Source organism: Mastigoproctus giganteus, chromosome 2, assembly GCF_048544385.1.
Source record: "Mastigoproctus giganteus isolate SK-2022 chromosome 2, ASM4854438v1, whole genome shotgun sequence".
Lineage (NCBI taxonomy): Eukaryota > Metazoa > Arthropoda > Arachnida > Uropygi > Thelyphonidae > Mastigoproctus > Mastigoproctus giganteus.
In genome coordinates this window covers 233,643,619-233,663,205 of record NC_143576.1, presented here as the reverse complement: position 1 = coordinate 233,663,205, position 19,587 = coordinate 233,643,619, and the positions used below count along the sequence as shown (strand labels likewise).

The window sequence follows — 19,587 nt, the reverse complement described above, 5'->3', positions numbered from 1 at the left end:
AAATTCATCTGCCGTGCTGTGTCTTATGTCTGTTAATTGCATGTCTTCTATGGTCGATTTTTCTGTTTGCTGGACGAACAACACCAGTTTCTTGGGAAAAAAACTTGCTATCTACGCCTGAGACTGACTAACAACCACGGAGTGAAAAAAGCCCATTAAAGTTCCTCGCGTTATATACGGGATTCGAACTCGGGCCTTTTCCACCCGGTGTGGGGAGGACAGTGACGATACCACTGTGCTACACGCGCAGACAATAATTAAGCAACTGTTTGAAGTTGTTTGAAAAATTATTTTATTGGTAAAAACTTTGAATCCCTAATTTTATTCAGAGCCACGAAACCCTTCGTTCTCGCCGAAAAATTACTTCAGTTGCATCCTGTGTAAGTTCTGGATGATTGTCATACACATTAAATGGGTCATCAACACTATTTTGAACTGTCTTGCCTTCGTGGGTAGCACAATTGGTAGAACCGCCACCTCCCCACACTAGGTGGAAAAGACCCGAGTCGCTTCGATGACGTGAGGAATTTTTATAGGCCTTTTTCACAACATGACTCAGTTAGTCGTTCTCAGGCGAGGATAGCATGGTTTTTATTCTTGGATACTCGGGTTTTTCTTCTAGCGGACAGAAAATCGACTACAGAACCCAGCAATTTACCGACAGTATACAAGGAGCAATATGGCCTTAGTTGCTGATGCTCCTAAAACTCTACAATAACAACGAACTGTCTTCATTATGTGATTCATCAAAAAATTTTCTTCTGTACCGTCCATGGTCTAATGCCCCATTTTCAAAACGTACGGTTTGATGTCAGACATAGTAATGATGTCTGAAGGTAAATTCTGCCCATTCTACATATTCTGGTTCTATCCATTCTACATATGAAAAAATTTTGTCCATGTGTAGAAACCTGACACGATCCATATATAAGGCGGCCCACTACTTTATGAAAACATTCAAGTTTTCTCGGCTTATACTGGAGTATCTACGGTACTCAGTGCCTATTACCCTAATCGGACCAGGTCTATTGCGCCCTGTGCGAGGTTTTTTGGTGAGCCCTCTCAAAATTGCTATTAGGTTTATGCATTATACTTTTACTATTAACTGAAAATTACTTTTTTTATTTAAAAAAAAGAAACAATGTATGAGAGCTGCTGAAGGATAGAATTAAAAAAAAAAAAAAAAAAAAAAGTCTCCATGTGGGGTCCCGCTGTTCGATCGTCCCTGAAGCCGGTCCTGCCTGTTATGATGACAAGAAGTTTCCACCAGACAGTTAGGACAGGAAAACCAACACTGTGTGGCGTTATTTTCTGGAACTAATGCAGTATTATATTGTTTGATATTTCTTTTTCTTTATGTATAGTCATCAAAAATGGAATGTGAAGTTGTTCATGATTCTGAACTAAAATCATTCCCTGAAGATGCTTGGCTTGTAAGTTTTTTTTTTTTTTTTGCGTGTGGTAAATTAGGTAAAACTGTCGCTGTGCACGAAACACGTGTCTTACGTGATGCTATGAAGTGGCGCTTCATTCATTTGAATTAATTTCTTTTTTTTTTTTCTGATAAAATATATATTTGAAATTTTAGTTAATTAAATTAAGAATTAACTAAAGTTTCAAGTTGAATATAAATTGTACAGTAAAGATACAGATACAATAATGTGCCCGCCACAGCCAGGAGGCCTTAGAGTACTAAAGTATGGGTTACTTCATTCATATTAGCCTTAAACTCCTCACGTTCCTATTTTAATTTGATGTTTTCATTCAAGAGCGGATCCAGCCTCCATCCTTTATGTTTATTTATTATTATTATTAGCCATATGGTGTAAGGAAGCCTCAGGCTTATGCTGCACTAGTCAAAAAAATTCCCGAGTTACTCTGTGAGAGAGAGAGAGAGAGAGAGAGGAATCACCAAGAAAGAGAAGAATGATGATATCCAACTCAGGACCCTGGGTGTGCCATGCCCATACTCACCAGATGTTAAGGATGGAGGACAGCAATTGAGCCCCCAGCTTTCATACAGGGGCATAGTGAAATGTTCTGTTTACAGACATCAATGGCAAAAGGTCCAAAAACTTGTTAACCCTAGGGAGGTAATTACCTGTTATTACCACCCAATATCTGCTGTTGGTCATGGATGCAATTTGAACTTCATATATTATGCAGAGGCGGATTCAGGTTAAGAAGGAGAGGGGGCGGTATTCTCCTCAAAACCTGAATAAATCAAAACAAATCTTGTGTTTCATCATATTAGCTTGCTGTATGGCAACTAATTTTTGTGTGTATATTAGCATTTGCAGAGGCAGCATATAAGAGTTAGTTGAATATATATAAACTTTCTAAATTATGGCAGAAACATCAGATAACCTGATAAGCATTTCTGTAGTTGGTTAGTTTGATTATAATGGTATTGTACTAGATATGGTATTATATGTTAACTTGATCAGGCATTATGTTTGTACAAGTGTGTTCACAGGCATAATCCTTGTCTGTAGCCCATAGGTCAAAATCCAGTGCGACTCAGTGTGGCAAGAAGACAGGGAAGTAATGCTTTCATTGTTTCAACTTATTTAATATGGAGATTAGTCTAGAATTTTCTCTCCTAGGACTGACTTTGAAATTCTCCATCCCACTGTATGTCATATGATTTGAAAGTCCAGTTTATTGTAACAAAGGTTTAGCAGGAGTTTGACTTTGCTTGGCAGGTGGAGTGGAGTTGTTGAAAGTAGTGTGGTGAAGATTCTTATAAATGTGGTTATAGGTTGGTAGGACCAGAAGTTTGCTGTTTAAGGATCCAGTATTTGATCTGGTGATTTTTTACAGTTCAAATTTGGTACAAGCTGGCTTATGTGCTAAGGGACATAAAGGCAGCCAATAGGTAGATTTAGTAGGATTTGTGGTTCACTTTTTGCTGCCAGTGTGACATTTGACAAACACCACTTTTTAAAATATTTATTTATTATTTATTTTTTTTTTTATTTTGATATACTATGAATTACAAGGCTAATTTTTTATTTGGCATTTAAGAGATGCCAGGTAAGCAAAAGCATCTATCTTTATTCTAAGCAATTACCATTCCCACATACCATCTGTGAGATGCCAGCAACAAATGTTTAGCCTTGCAATAGACTTTTGGTTCTACTGGCTAAACACAAACAGCTGACAAAAATACTGATATTCACATTGTATACTACGCATCGAAACAAATGCTAGGTAGCATTTGTTTCGATCCAGGGATGAGTCACATTGAAAATTTAAAAAAAAGTATGTTAAAAACTTTCTTCATTATTATTAATGGTTTCCCTTGTTTATTTTTCTCAGTATTTTTAATTGAATTTATCAAATCATAATTAATCGATCCTTTTCTGTTCAGTAAAAAATGCTAAAGATTAATTCTTTATAATTAAAACAAAAAGGGGTATCCACACAGATGCCATTAAACATCTTTGTTAAATTGAGAGCGCAAGTGACAGAAAGTTAAAGCAAACAATTGAAGATGTACATAGAAAATTTGGAGAAGTGGGTTTAAGGTATTTTATCTCCAATGCAGAGTAGATTATGATCGAAAGAGGATGGGATATTAGTTTCATCAAAGAATGGGAAAAAACAATGCAGCTTTCAGTTTAAAATGAGTGGCATTACATATGGTCAACAGAGATTCTGCTTGGATGCCATTCACATCTGAGTAATGTTTTAATATGATGAAGCAAAGCTTATAAGCACCAGCCAAAAAAAAAAAAAAAAAACTATTTGCCATTACTCCAATAATATGTTCAAACCTTCTTCAAATTTATTCAAACTGCCTGTGTCCACAATGTCAATGGGAAGTTTATTCTGACGATCAATTACTTTGGCTTAATACAGATTTCCACACATCTAAACTTAATATTTAGCCAAATTCCTGGAAGGTTGAAGCTTAGGAAACATTAAATTTTTACATGACAAGAAGTTAGAGAGGCTTCACAGTCTAAGAGCTGTAGAATGGATATGGCAATGACAGGCAGAAGTAGCAAAGGCCCTGAATGCCAATCCAAATGTGATATTCTGATTGTGGAGATAGTTCCAAAGGACAGAAGGAGTATCCCAATGATCTGTAAAAGTTCCACTGAGTCATAACACAGATGACTAATAAGTAGCCCTGACTGCTAGATGACATAGGAAAATAGCACATCAACTCCCTACTCAGTTTGCAGCTACTTCAGAATGGAATATCTCCTGCTGAACTCTGAAAACCAGCAGAAGAGAGAGAGGGGGGAAGCATGTATACAATATGATCTATTATTTTTTCACTCTCCCTTTATTATAGATAAAATACCGTTACAACTGGCATTGTCAACATGTTAGTTAGATCCAAGAGTAGTGCCCCAGTATGACCTTCATGGATGAATGACTATTCAGTCTAAGTTATTCTTCACATATCCACATTGAGAGAGGCTGACTGCTGAGACTTTAAACCAACCCATAGACATCAGAGCAAGGGACTGCTGCAGAGGAAGTGATCTGGTGGTTGCTTTTTTTTGTGAATTGCTTTTTTGCAGTTCTTTTCTACTTCCCCTGAAGAATATACCTGCCAAATCTGGTTGCATTTGCAGTAATGGAACACTTTTTTTAAAGTGCTGTGTGAGAAGCAAATTCATGTGATGGAGACATTACAAATGATTGTCCATCTTACATTACTATCAAGAATTGGATTGTACAACTGATGAACTCAACTGTTAATGATCTGCTGTGTCAACCAATAACACATTAATACTATTCATGCCCTGATTTTGAAAAATTATTAAATATGGTTATAAATATAATAATTGGGTTTTAATCGTTATAATTTCGTTAAATTGGGTTTTTTCCTTCATGGACAAAAATTGTCCATGAAGGAAAAAAAAATTTAGTATTATTTTGTGCACAGGAAAGTTTTGGCAAAATGGGTACTATAAGATTTGAATACAGAGCAAAAGTGGGATGTACAAAAACAATTATTATAAAATTTGTTCAGGATTCAAATGAGTTTACCAGCCATTTGGTGACCATGGATGAAACTTGGATTTAATACTATGATTCAGAGACAAAACAATCCATGGAATGCGCAGTGAGGACCTTCTTACTACGAGGAATTTCACTAGCGGTACCATCAGCTACCAGAGTGATGGCATTGATTTTTTTGGAACAAAGAAGGGGTGATGCTCATGAATTACCTTCAGAAGAATAAATCAGTTACAAGTGAATATTAATCTTCTTTGCTAGTGAAAGTTGACATGTATGTTGTGGGGGAACCGGCACTTCCAGATCAGGAGTGTGTCATATTGCATAACACTCCTAATCCTAGGGCTCAATCAACAATTTAGGTTTCGAACTGTTGCCACACCCGCTAGTTTGAGTTCCTTCAGATCACCACCTACCTGCTACATTGAAACATTTGAAAGGATAGTACTTTTGGATAAATAATGGTGTTCATAAAGTGAATCTCACCAATACTAATAACTTTTCAGATAACATTTTTACACTTCATGTGGATCAAGTGTTATTTGAAAAAAAAAAAGTGGACAATTTTTAATTTTATCAGTAATCTTAACTTCTTAGAGGTTTCAAAAGACAAAAAAAAAAAAAAAATTAAACAATACTTTAAAGCTTAGTCAGTGTCATTTATTATTTAGGTTTTCCCTTGTGAGTGGTATAGAGAGGAATATAAAGACTGCACAAGTGAGTATAACATTAGTACACTTAGTTACAGAGTTTATACTAACTGTAGGGTAATAGTTGGGTAATTTTATTCTAACTGTAGGGTAATTTTTATTCTTGATAGTTTTTGTTTTCTGCTTCACTATACTTTATCTGGTTTGCTGTTTTCTGTACCTCTGTGATGGTACAGAAAACATTTCTGCTGTTCTCTTAGTAGAATATGGATAAAATAAATATGTAGGCCTGTTCCTATAGTAAGGCACTGAGCTTTAAGTACATTCTTAATTTATGAGACTGTACTTTGCATGGCTGGAGATATTTTAGGTGTTCCCAATCTACCCCAGGGGCTCACATCTGGTGAGTATGGGCCTTTTTTCAAAGGGACAGAAGGGCACCCCATGTAGAAGCAACCCACTCTCTACTGGGGTGGGACTATTAAAAACAGTAGTGTGTTTAGGGTGGTAGAGCCCACTGGGTGAAAAGTGTGGGGAGGAAGGTGAGCAAAGCCCTGGGAGATTAGAAGGGCAATAAAGTCAAAGGGTCAGGATGCCCTAAGTTGTGGGAGGGTACAGGTCTTGCCGTACAGGTCTCAGTCTTGCCAAGCATCTAGGCTGCTTGGCAAGACTGTGACATCTTGCACTGGCCAGACAGCATGCCATGCTGCTTAAGAAAAGGAAAAACAGCATAGCATCGTAAGGAGTGTCCCAAGTGAGCTACCCCCACCACAGTCAAGTTGGGAGAGGGGGTGCCTGTCGGAACACAAGGGTCAACACATACACTCCGACTAGTCACGCACCTGTCATGCCTACAGGTACATAGCACATTTTCCACTTTTTTTTATGTACAGTGCATATTCTGGTGCCCAAAAACAGATGAACAGGCACAGTCACATGTTTCACTCACCTTTTGCACTTGCAAAAGACGGTGGACTTGAATATAAAGACCACAACACCATACAATTGTTTTTTTTAAACTACAAAGCACAGACCACTCACTTGGTTATCGCATAGCTTACACACAACCAGTTCATTCACTCTACATATACCCAACTTAGTCTGCATCTGAAATACAAAATTTCTTATTTATTTATTTTTTTATAATAAATTTAAAATTTTAAAATATTTTGTATAAACATATTCCAGGGTGCACATTTAAAACTGTACATTTCCATTCATTCAGCAACCCAGGATCCTGAGCTGGATATCATCATTCTTCTCTCTCTCTCTCTCTCTCTCTCTCTCTCTCTTCCTTGGTGATTCCCTTCTACTTCTGATTCTCTCTCTCACACACACACAGGGTAATTCAGAAATTTTTGTTTTTTCTTTTTGGCTGGTGCAGCATAAGCCTCAGGCTTCTGTGCACCATACACCAGCTATGCAACACACAGCTATGCTTAAGGTGTTCCTAGGGTGGGGACTTCCTCAGTCCATTAAGGCACTACACGCACATGCACAGTCAAACATATATGTAGCTGTCCAAGACATGCACAACATCATCTGCCTGGGAGGGCAGAGGGGAAACTAGAGGTAAGTGTGAATAGAAGAGGAGGGTTGAGCTTTGATTTTGAATTTGCATTTAGTCAAGAGTGGAGGGTTTTCCTTGTATGTTTGAGAAGTTCATCAGTACTCACCCATCAAGACAGGCAAGGACTGCCATCCAGTATAACCATATATTAATATGGAACCAGAGGCACTGCCTTGGGGGGGGGGAAAGGAGGCTAGGAGTGATGTGGAGTCTAAATAGATATGATACTATGAACATTCATGTGACAATGTGCAGACACACCCTACAACACCTTGTGGAGTCCATGCCAAGAAATATATGGACTGAATTATGGGCAAAAGTTGGTCCCATGCATATTAGGTCCACCATGTATCTCATAGAGCTTGTGCAGATGGACATCAGAGGTTAGTCACCTGTTATCAATAAGAGGTTATTCAGGTTGTAACATCAAGCAAAGAGACTTCAGTAAATAGAGTTAAATTAGAAGATGGCCACTACTGTAAAAATAATGCCACGAGCAAGAGTGTAGCTGCAAGAGCCCCAAACTTAACTATGCATGTGGAAGTAGAATTTTTTCAGTGGATAGTTTTTATCATATCATAATATATAGAAATAAAGAGAAATTTACCTCAATGCTTCTTTGTAGAATAACTTCACTACAACACACTCCTAAATTCAATTGGACGTAAAATTATTACTCAACGGCTTTCTTCCCTCCAAGACATATGAATGGTCTGATGTATCTGCGATCGATAGCCAAGATCTCTCAACACATCAAACTACCAATATGCAACTCTAAGTGCCAGAAGACATTGTCTAATAATAAAATCATTAAAAAGATCATGATGTATAAAAGTTAAAATCATTAATTAATTTTCATTAAATCATTAACTTTTATACACCACAATCTTTTTAATGATTTTATTATTAGACATAATGTCTTCTGGCACTCAGAATTGTATGTTGGTGGTTTGATGTGTTGGTGGTCGGGTTGGGAGATCTTGGCTATCAATTGCAGATACATCAGACCATTCATATGTCTTTGAGGGAAGGAAGCCATTGAGTAATAATTTTATGTCTGACTGAATTCAGGAGCGTGCCGTAGTGAAGTTATTCTATAAAAAAGCGTTGAAGTAAATTTCTCTTTATTTCTATATATTAATATAAATGTAGAACTCATTTGAGCATCATAGCTCTGTTTTTTATTTATCATAGCATAATGAAATACTGTACCTTCTCTTTTGTTCCGTGATTCATGTTCAAAGAATTATAATCAAAATTAGATGTTAGCAAAGTTAAGTTGATATCATCTCATACCAAGTTTCTGTTAAAAATAAGGAATTGAGGTTTCCACTTAGCATTTTGGTAAACTTTTGTGAGTTTGTTCTTAAGACTATGGATGTTGTAGAGTTAGAAAGTGGGATGCAACACTGGCAGACTAAAAAGAGCTTTGAAAACTTCAAAATTTCATATGGAATGAAATACTTCTTTTTAATGTTATTTTTAGACCAGTTAGTTTATCTTCCTTGTGTTATAAGATTATCATCATCCAGCTATATTTATTTATAGGTATTAGAGCTCGTTTCCATCAGTATTTCATCCATGGGAAGACAATAGATTGTTCACAGTGGAAGACAGATTATGAAAATTGTTCAAAGTGGAGAAAGAAGCGGGACAAAGATTGTTTTGTAAGTGCCTTATTATTAATTGTACACATTGGTATGGTTGTTTTCGGTATTTATTTGTATATAACACATAAACAAATTGTACGTCATCTGAATTCTTTCTACATGCCTTCTCATCATGATATTTAATTAATTAATAATTTGATATTATGTGAGCTCATGCTTCACTGAGGAAGATTAATCTTTTTAAACTTTTGTCTTATCAACTTCACTTTATGGTGTATTAACCCTTTGCAGTCTTGCATTGTTTTCACTGTATTTTGTAGATAAAGCATGTGATGTGGTGATTTTCTGTGAAATTTATCTAAGTAACCACTATTATACCATTTAAGTTAGTTTATTCAGCCTATTCACTAAATATATAGTGGACCTCCCCTGCTTTACAATATTAATATGTTTCAGAAACATCATCGTATCACGAAAATATCATAATATGAACCAAATAACACATCGTTTTTTGGTAATTCGTGTGAAGACCTCAGAAGTGGAAATTTTTGCTATATAACTAAACTATTTAACTCTCTAAAAGGGTTATTTTTATAATGGAAATTGTACATATTGATTAAAACTAATATATTAATTAAAGCACAACAAAAAAAATCACTTCAACTAAATTATGCAAAACAAAACATGCAGCCAACACGTTTACAAACGCTGCTATTGACTGAGAGGAAGGACCACGTGGTCATGTTGGAGACAATCGTAAGCCCATCCCATCATAAAATGAAATAAGTAGGCACCGGTTAACATGATCACTGGTTAGTGGAATAGGCTGCTTTAATTTAAAAAAAACCAATTCAAATCATTAAAATGCACTACACTTTCATCATTATCTCGGTTATAAGAATCAATTTTGAATGCCTTTGTGATATTTTTCTAAAGCACATTTCTGAAAGTCACTACCATCAAACAATAAAAACAATTTGCAGTTTCTGGTTTATTGGGCTTTTCTGTTAGTGCAATCTATTGCAAATATGTAGTAAACTCGATCTTATTGCATTTGCAGTAATACCGATAGCTGGAATTTTGTGGGTTTTTATGTTATTGTGGTGAAATGTGTTTCCCCCCCCCAGTCCATGAAAGCTTCAATGATATAAAAAACAAAATAAATTTTCAAAATTTTCCCTTCATTCCTAATATTTAAGCTTCATAAACTGGTTACTCCATATCTCACTTGTGCGTATTGTGTTAGTTGCGATTTGTGCATGCTGTATTCTTTGTTATTGATTGCTTATCTTTTTTACTATTTTAAATTTTACAACACCCCCCAAAAAATGTCAGTGAACAGAAATATCAACTAGTTAGTATGTACATATTAATTAAGCTATGCACATAAACGTAAATTTATTTTTATTTTGCTAACCTGTGGAAAATATTCTTACAATTTTCATGTATCATTTAATTTTGTTAATTGGTAAGGTAATAAAGTGTAAATTTGTGATCTTTACTTTTATAGCCTGTGGATAATATTCCTCCTATTTTCACTTATTAGAATCGTCGTTTAATAGAATTAAAATTCAATTTGCAAACATGAACACAACGACTAGTGCTTGCCACAAATTGTATGCTGAATGGTATTTTATTATGGAGAGTCATTCATAAAGTGATTTGATCATATAGTGAACCATTCGTAAAGTGGGCATCCACTGTACTATGCAATTAGGTAACATTCTGGGAACCTTGCAGAACCCATCGTCAAACCATACTTAGCTGTACTGTTAAAGCCAAGTATGGTGTGATAATGGGTTCCGGCAAGGTTCCCAGAATGTTACCTAATTGTATAGTATATTTAGTCAATAAGCTGAGTAAACTTGTGTAAAAAACTTACATAGTATAATAGTGGTTATTTAGAGAGATAAATTTCACTGTCTTTCCCATGCAGTCCAGCTCTAACAATAAAAAAAATAACTAGTTAAAATGTGTTGTTGAAAAATTTTATTTTTGGGGTTTATATGAGCTAATACATAAAACATCATAGCAAAACATTTTAAAAGCTCTAATGCAGTATTTCTTCATGGGAGAAAATATTCAGGTAACTTTCCAATCAGATAATTGACAGGTTTTTTTTTACTTTGTCCTTACTTTGAATTCCTTGTTTGCTATGCCATTTTTGTAGATGTGCAGAGATGCAACATCCAAAATATCTGCAGAAGTCTCTTCCTGCTAAATGCATTCTGTGTGTCAATTCTTCAGACCAGTATTTCTTTGTCATTTTTTTTTTTTTTTTTTTTTTTTTTTCATTTAGGGAGACCAAAATAAAATCACACCTTGTGAAACAGTTGGAAACTACCTTATTTGTAAAAGTTTCCTTTTTTTCCTACCATGACACATTCAGAGGCACATAAATCTTTTGTCTTGCCCATTCTCACGTTGAATTGCATATCATAAAGTATCCTTATGTGTGTGCCATCCTACTTTATGTCCCATTAGCATTAGTAGAGGCATATGATGCAAGAAGGTGAACAATCAACCAAAAAATAAACACTTCCCATTTCACCCATTCATTTGATCCAAAAGTTTGTCCAGTTCTTTGAATTTATTTAATCTATCGTCTTCCACAATGACAGATGGAAGCCTGTTCCAGCAATCAACTACCCACTGGCTAAAGGCAAACTTTTACACATCTATTCTACAACTGTCTTTCTTGAGTTTATGCCCCATCAGGTTCATAATCCAAGCTAGACAAAGAATTCCATCATCATTGAGCCTGCTGAAACCATTCAAGGTCTTATACGCCTCGGTTAGATCACCTCACAGGTGCCTATTCTCCAGATGCTGCAATTTGCAGAACTTAAGCCTTTGCTGGTAAGGACATCCCTTTGTTCTCACAATCTTGTTGCCCTTCTCCGTACTTGCTCTAGCAACTCTACATCCTTCCTAAAATGAGGCCTTCCAACTTGTACATAGTACTCAATGTGTGGTCTGACCATTGCCTTATACAAAGGGATAATCACCTCCTTATGTGTGCTAGCAAAATTCCTGTAAATCATTGACAAGACCCCATGACCTGCTCTTGCAGCCTGTCTGTACTGCTCTGAAAACTTCATATCTGACTGCACAGTTACCCCCAAGGTATTTTTCATTATCCACTACCCACACAGTTGGTAAATTTTTCTGAGATTACTGCTTCTGATATGCAGTATTTTGCATTTGTCAATGTTAAACTTCAGTTTCCACATCTCACCCATCTGCCCAACTTTTCTAGATCCTGTTGCAGGTTGCATACTGTTGTTAACAGCCCTGCCAACCTTTGTGTCATCTGCAGACTTTGACATTAAGCCTGATATACCTTCATCAATATCATTGATAAATATACAAAAGAGCAATGGGCCCAACACTGAACCTTGGGGGACTCCACTAATAACATTAGTCCACGAAGAGCAGCGTCCATTGATTACCACTGTCTTCTCCCACTCAACCATCCTTTTATCACATAAGAGCATACAAATGGGCAAGATATGCCACCAGAGGTCAGAAAAGCTCATTACACATTAAGATACTGTGTTAAAAAAAAATTATAATAATCCTCCTCCTTTAGTGACAGCATTATATATGTGATGCTGTTACTGAAGGAGTTAAACTCCACTTTTTCTAATTGGATATCAACCATCTGTTTTCCCAATTATCACTTATCTTAATTGCACTGATTAATTAAAGTGGACAGTTTAGTTTTAAAGGTGTAATATTTCACTGAGACACCTCAATTCTGTATTAGAAGATGCTTCACCTAAAATCTCTTCTTTCACTTTATTTTGTTCAAAATCTCTTTATTCCATTCAATAAAATTCTTAAAAATGAATTATTCTATTTGAACTGATTTGTAATTGTATAAATCAGTTCAACTTTTTGGGATTTCTTTTCTTAAAACTTGACTTTCCTCTAGTCTCATGTCCTTCACATCATTGACTTTCTTAAATTGATTGCAAAACCTATCCACAGTGTTGCTGACAATAGGGTGCTTCCATTTTTCTTTTCCATATGACAAGACCTGCACTATGCAAACAGTCAGCACTTTAAGAATACCCTCTGCCAACTCTTCAAGTTGATCAAGAGGGCAATAAAATAACTAATCTGACTTATAGTAGAACTTGTTTAAAACATCTTATTTTTTGTAAAAAAAAAATTCTTTTCAACCATAATAAACCCATGCACTGCTGAGTACTATAGGTTCTAATTTTTAAAAAAAATCTAAATTCATCCATGAACACTTTCACAGGCATAATATACACACAAAACAATTTTCTATTTATGCTCCAGCATGACCACATAAGTTAGAGGAGTTTACAAACTAATAATTTTGACTATAAATAACAGTTGGTACTGTATTCAACAGTCAATGTGGGCTCGAACCATGGTTAACTCAAACACATGCTACTACACTTCTGCATGAATCTACCTACCATTAATATGTAGGTGCTCCATGCACTGCCTTTCTAACCCTCATTCAGTAGTAGTATTAAAATATGAAAAATTTCCAAACATTTGATTTTCATAGTACTAGAAAATCAAATGTTTGGCAATTTTTCATATTTGGAAATTTCTTTATTTTCATTTATTATTAAAAAAAAGTATAATAAATGGGGAAAAAAATTTACCATTAATATCTTATACAGCTACATTTAATAGTTTCTGTCAGTTTTCATTATGAAATATTTGTGAGAGTAACCTGTACTCTTTAAAAAAAAAATTACCTCTAGAATTTGTTCTAGAGGTAATTTCAAACATGAGAATTTGTACTCTTGGAAAAGATGTATAGCAAAGATGATATAATTCTGTAAAGTTAGTTTATACCAGATTTTTTCAGCTGTTAACGAGTTTATTAAATGTTTAAGAACTTGGGTGTTATCTAAAATATATTTCTTGGCTAAATGCCTAAGACTATGAAGAAGTTTACTTATACATAGGTAATGCACACACATCATTTCTACCATCAAGGTAGTTTTAATGCATCGTTTTAATTATATCTCATATCTTGAATACCTTCACAATGAGTTGCCATGGTATTTCACAATCTCGAATATGTAACGCTTCACCTTTGAAGAAGACTATTTTTACTTGGGTTTAGTTTGTAATACTCTTATGGAATAATTCTGGAGTTGTTGGAAATGTGCTAATCAAAATTTTAGCAGCACAGCATCCAGATAGATGAGATATTTTGTTAGTATTGATAGTGGAAAACAATGCAAGGAAGAAAGCTTATACAGCATCAGCAAAAAAAAAAAAAAAAAAACACTTCCCGTCTATTGTCTAGTTCTTGAATGTATTCAAAAACCTGCCCACTGCTACAACATCACATGGAAGTTTATTCCAACAATAAACTACCCACTGGCTGAAGGAAAGCTTCTACACATCTGTCCTGCAACCATCCTTCCTCAGTTTGAATTTATGCCCACCCCCATGTGCGTAGTCTGTTGCAGGGAGAAGGATTTCATCAGCATTGGCTTATTCAATCCATTTAAGGCCTTAAATATCTCAATCATATCTCCTCACAGGTGCATTGTCTTCAGATGCTGCAATTTGCAGAAATGAAGCCTTTCCTGGTAAGGGCATTCTATTGTTCCTCTCACTAATCATGTTGATCTTCTCTTCACCAATTCAACATATCCATATCCTTCCTAAAATGAGGCTTATAAACTATATAACTGCAAAATATCCTAAAACAGTTTTATCATTTTGATTTATCTTCTGTCTTTTCTACTTAGGATATATACTCATATCATTCATGCTATCATTTATCCCGTTTCTGAGCCACTAAAAAAATATGAAATCTAAAAATATGTATAGAGGAAGAACATTTCTTTTTTGTGTCATTTAATTATTTCTTTAATGTCTTAATTTGATATGATCATATATATATTTTGCTTTTCCTTTCAGATGAAAGTACTAGAAAGTGAAAGACAGCGAATACAAACAAGAAAGGAAGCATCATTAGCTAATAATGTTTGGGAGCTCCGTGACCATCCACCACTTGATTGGGACAAGCCACTTCCTGAGTGGGAACTAAAAAAACAGGAAAATACATTTCTACAACTCAAAAGAAATGAAGAGAAAGAAGGGAAATTAAATACACCTGAAAATAAACAGTCCTGTGTAATATTATGAAGTATCATTCATAGTTAAGCAAATTGTGTAATTGATATATTTTATGAACTATGTATCTTTGGCAGACAAAGAATTTATTTAGAAAATATTTATTATTTGTAGTATGGGATCATGCTATTAAATGTAGTTAGGTTTTGTATTAATGGCAGTGTTTTTATGGAAATTTACCATTCTCTGGTAATTGTGGTTATGCCTACATAATTGTGTGGGATTTTTATCCATGAGCAGATGCATGGAATTTTGGTAACATCCTTATAGGTTGGTTATTCTCGGCCTTTTTTGTGTAGAGAAATTGGCAGACCACTATATATGGTAGTCCATACTTTGCAGAATACCAAATATGTATAAACTTTGTTAATTTGGTATGAGTTAACTTTTTCCAATTTCCTCAAGACTAGGAACAAAATAATTAAAACTAATAACATCACAATAATTTGGGATGTAATTAGCATTTTTTTAGAATCATATGGATATATTGTGTATTATTTTTTTATTTTAATTTTTTTTTTTTTTTTAGAAGCAGGTAGTCCATACTTTGCAGAATACCAAATATGTATAAACTTTGTTAATTTGGTATGAGTTAACTTTTTCCAATTTCCTCAAGACTAGGAACAAAATAATTAAAACTAATAACATCACAATAATTTGGGATGTAATTAGCATTTTTTTAGAATCATATGGATATATTGTGTATTATTTTTTTATTTTAATTTTTTTTTTTTTTTTTAGAAGCATTAGTAACTAAGGCCATATGCCCCGGGATTATATGCGGTGGTCATTCCCTGACCATTCCGCATCCTCCGTATTTGGTGATCACAGGCTCGAACCCAGGGCTAATTAAAAAGCGTGTGCTAAGCACTGCTGCTCCTGGCTACGGAGGCGCCTTTATTTTAATTGTTTTCAACTGTATGTTTTATTTTAAACTACATCAACATTTAGATGAAGTGCTAATTTTTAGTATTCATATTAGTTGTGACAAATAATGCAAGAGATCAAGCTTATACAGCATAAACCAAAAAAAAAAGGGCCTTTCCACAACAACAGATGAAAGTTTGCCCGGACAATCAACTACTTATTGACATGAAGGCAAACTTCTGCATATGTATCATGCCAACATCTTTGCTCTGAATTAATGCTGCATCACGTGTGTAGTCCGAGCAAGAGGAGAAACGCCATCAGCATTGACCTTGCTCAATCCATTCAAAGCCTTAAACACCTCAATCAGATCACCTCGCAGGTGCCTAGCTCCAGTTGCTACAATTTGCAGAACAAGCCATTCTTGGTAAGAGCACCCTCTTGTCCCTCCTCACTAATCTTGTTGCCCTTCTCTGTACCTACTCCATCAGATCTACATCCTTCCACAAATGAGGCTTCCAGGCCTGTATGCAGTACTTAAGATGCAGCATAACCCTTGCTTTTTACAGTGGGATAATGACATCATCCCCGCTAGCGAATTGCTGTGTATCATTGAAACAATTCCATTGACAGAAATTTAACAATTTAAAAAACACAAACAAAATGAATCTAACATTGACAAAACTCCACAAGCTGTCTTCGCTACTCAATGAACTTCATATCTGATTTCAGAAATCTTCACGTCCTTTTCATTTTCATAAGAATTGCGTTCCGCGGTACTACGTAAGTTGGAATTCCCTAAATGCTTATGCAGCACATGCAAATTTGATTGAAGCAAAAAAAGAAATGTAAATAATTTAAACATGTAAATAGAATTCTTCAATTTTTTTTATCTCATGCACAGGAAAATTATTTATTCGTAAATAAGCATGAGCGACCATAAGTCGTCGTTGGAAATTAGTGTACCTATTATCTTGCAACTCCCTGCTATCTTCACACCCTCTGCTCAAAAAAAAGACCAACTGTTTAGTCTGTTTTAGTGCATTGTCGATTGTTGTGTTCCATCGCACCGCAAAAGGACATTTTGGTTCGTTTTTTGTATCAGGGATGTCCGAATTTTTTTTATAGTAACTATTTTTTTATTATTTATTTTTTTTTTGTTTAGAAATCGTGAAAATGATGGACAAATGCAAGAGTTGTGGTTTCATTTAAACAAAAACTTGAAATTATTCAAAAGTTTGAAAACGGTGCAACCCTTAAATCTCTATAAAGAACAGTTATAATGTTGGTGACAACCATACGCATCATTGTAAAAAATAAAGGGAAGCATTGTATTGGACACATGAGTAGTGTGTGGCAAGTTTTTTTCGTTTTTTATCTATCGCCATACTTTTTACGTAGGTTGCTTAACATTTTTTGATACAGTGTCGGCGACTTAAGTTACGTTATTTATATTTTTTTAATAAGACAAGAATTTACCAAAGGAGACATTTCACCATAATGTAAAAACCCACAGAATTCCAGCTATCGGTATTATTGCAAATGCAATAAGATCGAATTTACTACCCATTTGTAATTAATTGCACTAACAGAAAAGCCCAATAAACCAGGAAGTGCAAATTGTTTTTGTTTTATGGCAATAACTCCAGGAATGTGATTTAGTGAAATGTGAGCTTGCATGGGGTGATAATAGCAGGTTTTCACCTTAACAAGTTCTTTTCAGAAAATTTAATTTTTACTTATCATGGTGCCGACTAAGAGAATAAGTGTCATCGGTACTAGTAAATGTGTGAAGAAAGGAAAGCAATTAAGTTGGATCAGAAAATTAAAATAAGGATGTATGAAAATGGCCAAACACTAACAAGTATTGTACGGAATTCAGATTTGTCAGTGGCAACAGTTGAACACAATGAAGGATAAAGACAATACGAGAAGTTGTAAAGCAATCGGTACCAATGAAGTCAACTATAATAACCAAGACTACGAAATACATATCAGTTTTACAGTACAATAACGTGTGTTTTCTTCCTTTTATTGTTTCTTTTCTTATGTGCCACTCTGGCTACTTAACCGCTATCCCCAGATAAAGTTTTTTGAACTAATTAAAAATATATAACTATTTTTCTTCATTCTTCTGAGGATATGTGATTTTTGCATATCAGAGATATAGTAGCAATATTTTATTACTAATTTGCAAGTTATGCAAAACTCGACTTACATAAGTCCTGGAACATATCGTATTTTACTTATGTCGGAGACTTACTGTATTTTTGGATTATCCGGGAATTTTTTTTTTTATCATCTATCCCGGAAAATCGACAGTCTACTGCAGTGGTTTTTAACCGGGGTGCCATAACAAAATTCTTGGGGTGACGTGTAATTTTGATTTAAGTTACAAAGTTATTATATTTTTTTGAAATTTATACATTTATTTCATTATAAAAAGGTGTATGGTATCCATTGTGCCGTATCTTTTTAATTTTGTGGTGATCTATAATTGATCTTTATTTAGTACCTCTATATAAAGAATAAAATTATTATATAGGTATATATTAAAAGGTCGAAAACCATTGTGTTAGGTATTTCTTTTGGCCTAGGAGTTTGTTTGTTTGTTATTTGGTTTTTAGGAGCATTAGCAACTAAGGCCATATTGCTCCGGGATATGCAGTGGTCATTCCCTGACCTTTCCGCATCCTCCGTATTTGGTGGTGACGGGCTCAAACCCCGGTCTAATCAAGAAGCGTGTGCTATGCACTGCTGCTCCTTCCCACCTGGCTATGGAGGCGCCGGCCTAGGAGTACTGTGAAAAAATTACTGGGACACCAAGGGCACCGTGAAACAAGAAAATTTTGGGAACCTCTGATCTACTGTATATACATGCACATATGTGTGTATATATACATGCACACACACAGAAAATGAGAGAGAGAGATATAGGTACGAGTATACACTTTTAACGGCTTATTGTGTCGGTTGTAGAGTTTAAAGTGCATCAACTTTAGGCGGGGTTGCACCGTATATAATATGTCTGCAAATTGCATGTGTTTTGTCGGTTTTTTTGAATGAAAACCCTGAGTTTCCAGGAGAAGAACTGTGCCACCCCTCTCCTGAGACCGACTGACTCAGTCATGTGAAAAATTCATGTCAGTGATGGAATTCGAACTGAGGTCTTTTTCACCCAGTGTGGGGAAGTGGTGATTTACCATCTCTGTTGCCAAAGACGGTCTTGTGTGTGTCTAGACAAAAAACCCGAATTTTCTAGAGAAATACCATGCAACCCTTGCCTGCGACTGAATGTGCCCCATTGTACTAGATTACGGATTGCACCACCATGCTATCATGGTGGTATCTTTCTAATGAATCAGCTTTCTAAGCAATCTACAGAATGCCTTTCAGTGACCTGTATTATATTCTTTGATATAAGTTGTAGTTTAAATAAAACAATCGTTTTGATTACATATTTTACCCACTCCCATTTTTCAAACCGTCTGAAGTCACTTGAACCACAAAAAGGATGAGTGTTAAAGGCATGGTGTTACAGTTAGATTTTTATATGGATTTATGGTCTTACTGCACTGAATGAAATGTAATGTGTGTATTTCGCTTTACATTGCTAAAGATTTTACAGAATAACCACAGATGTTAACAAACTATATTTTAGGTCACCCAGAATTTCTACCATATACGTATTGTGTGTAAATTGCACGTTCTCTGGTCGATTTGCCTATTTTGCTGGACAAAAAAACCCAGTTTCTGGGGGAATGAG

The 19,587-nt window shown here is 35.2% G+C and overlaps 1 protein-coding gene across 1 annotated transcript; it reads left to right on the top strand.

Annotated features, from left to right (window-relative positions):
• Positions 1-1,320: 1,320 nt before the first annotated feature.
• On the top strand, positions 1,321-15,021 carry LOC150090251 (synaptic plasticity regulator PANTS). The gene is made up of 4 exons (XM_090369034.1): positions 1,321-1,433; positions 5,652-5,697; positions 8,749-8,867; positions 14,739-15,021. Exons 1-4 carry the CDS (start codon positions 1,374-1,376, stop codon positions 14,964-14,966), a joined length of 453 nt encoding a protein of 150 aa, XP_090225160.1. The 5' UTR covers positions 1,321-1,373; the 3' UTR covers positions 14,967-15,021.
• The last annotated feature ends 4,566 nt before the right edge of the window (positions 15,022-19,587 follow it).

Excerpts from the sequence above, each read along its gene's own strand:
- LOC150090251 (XM_090369034.1), top strand. The coding sequence starts at position 1,374 with ATGGAATGTGAAGTTGTTCATGATTCTGAACTAAAATCATTCCCTGAA. Across the intron at positions 1,434-5,651 it reads TCCCTGAAGATGCTTGGCTT|GTTTTCCCTTGTGAGTGGTA; the intron begins GTAAGTTTTTTT and ends TTTATTATTTAG. Across the intron at positions 8,868-14,738 it reads AGCGGGACAAAGATTGTTTT|ATGAAAGTACTAGAAAGTGA; the intron begins GTAAGTGCCTTA and ends TTTTCCTTTCAG.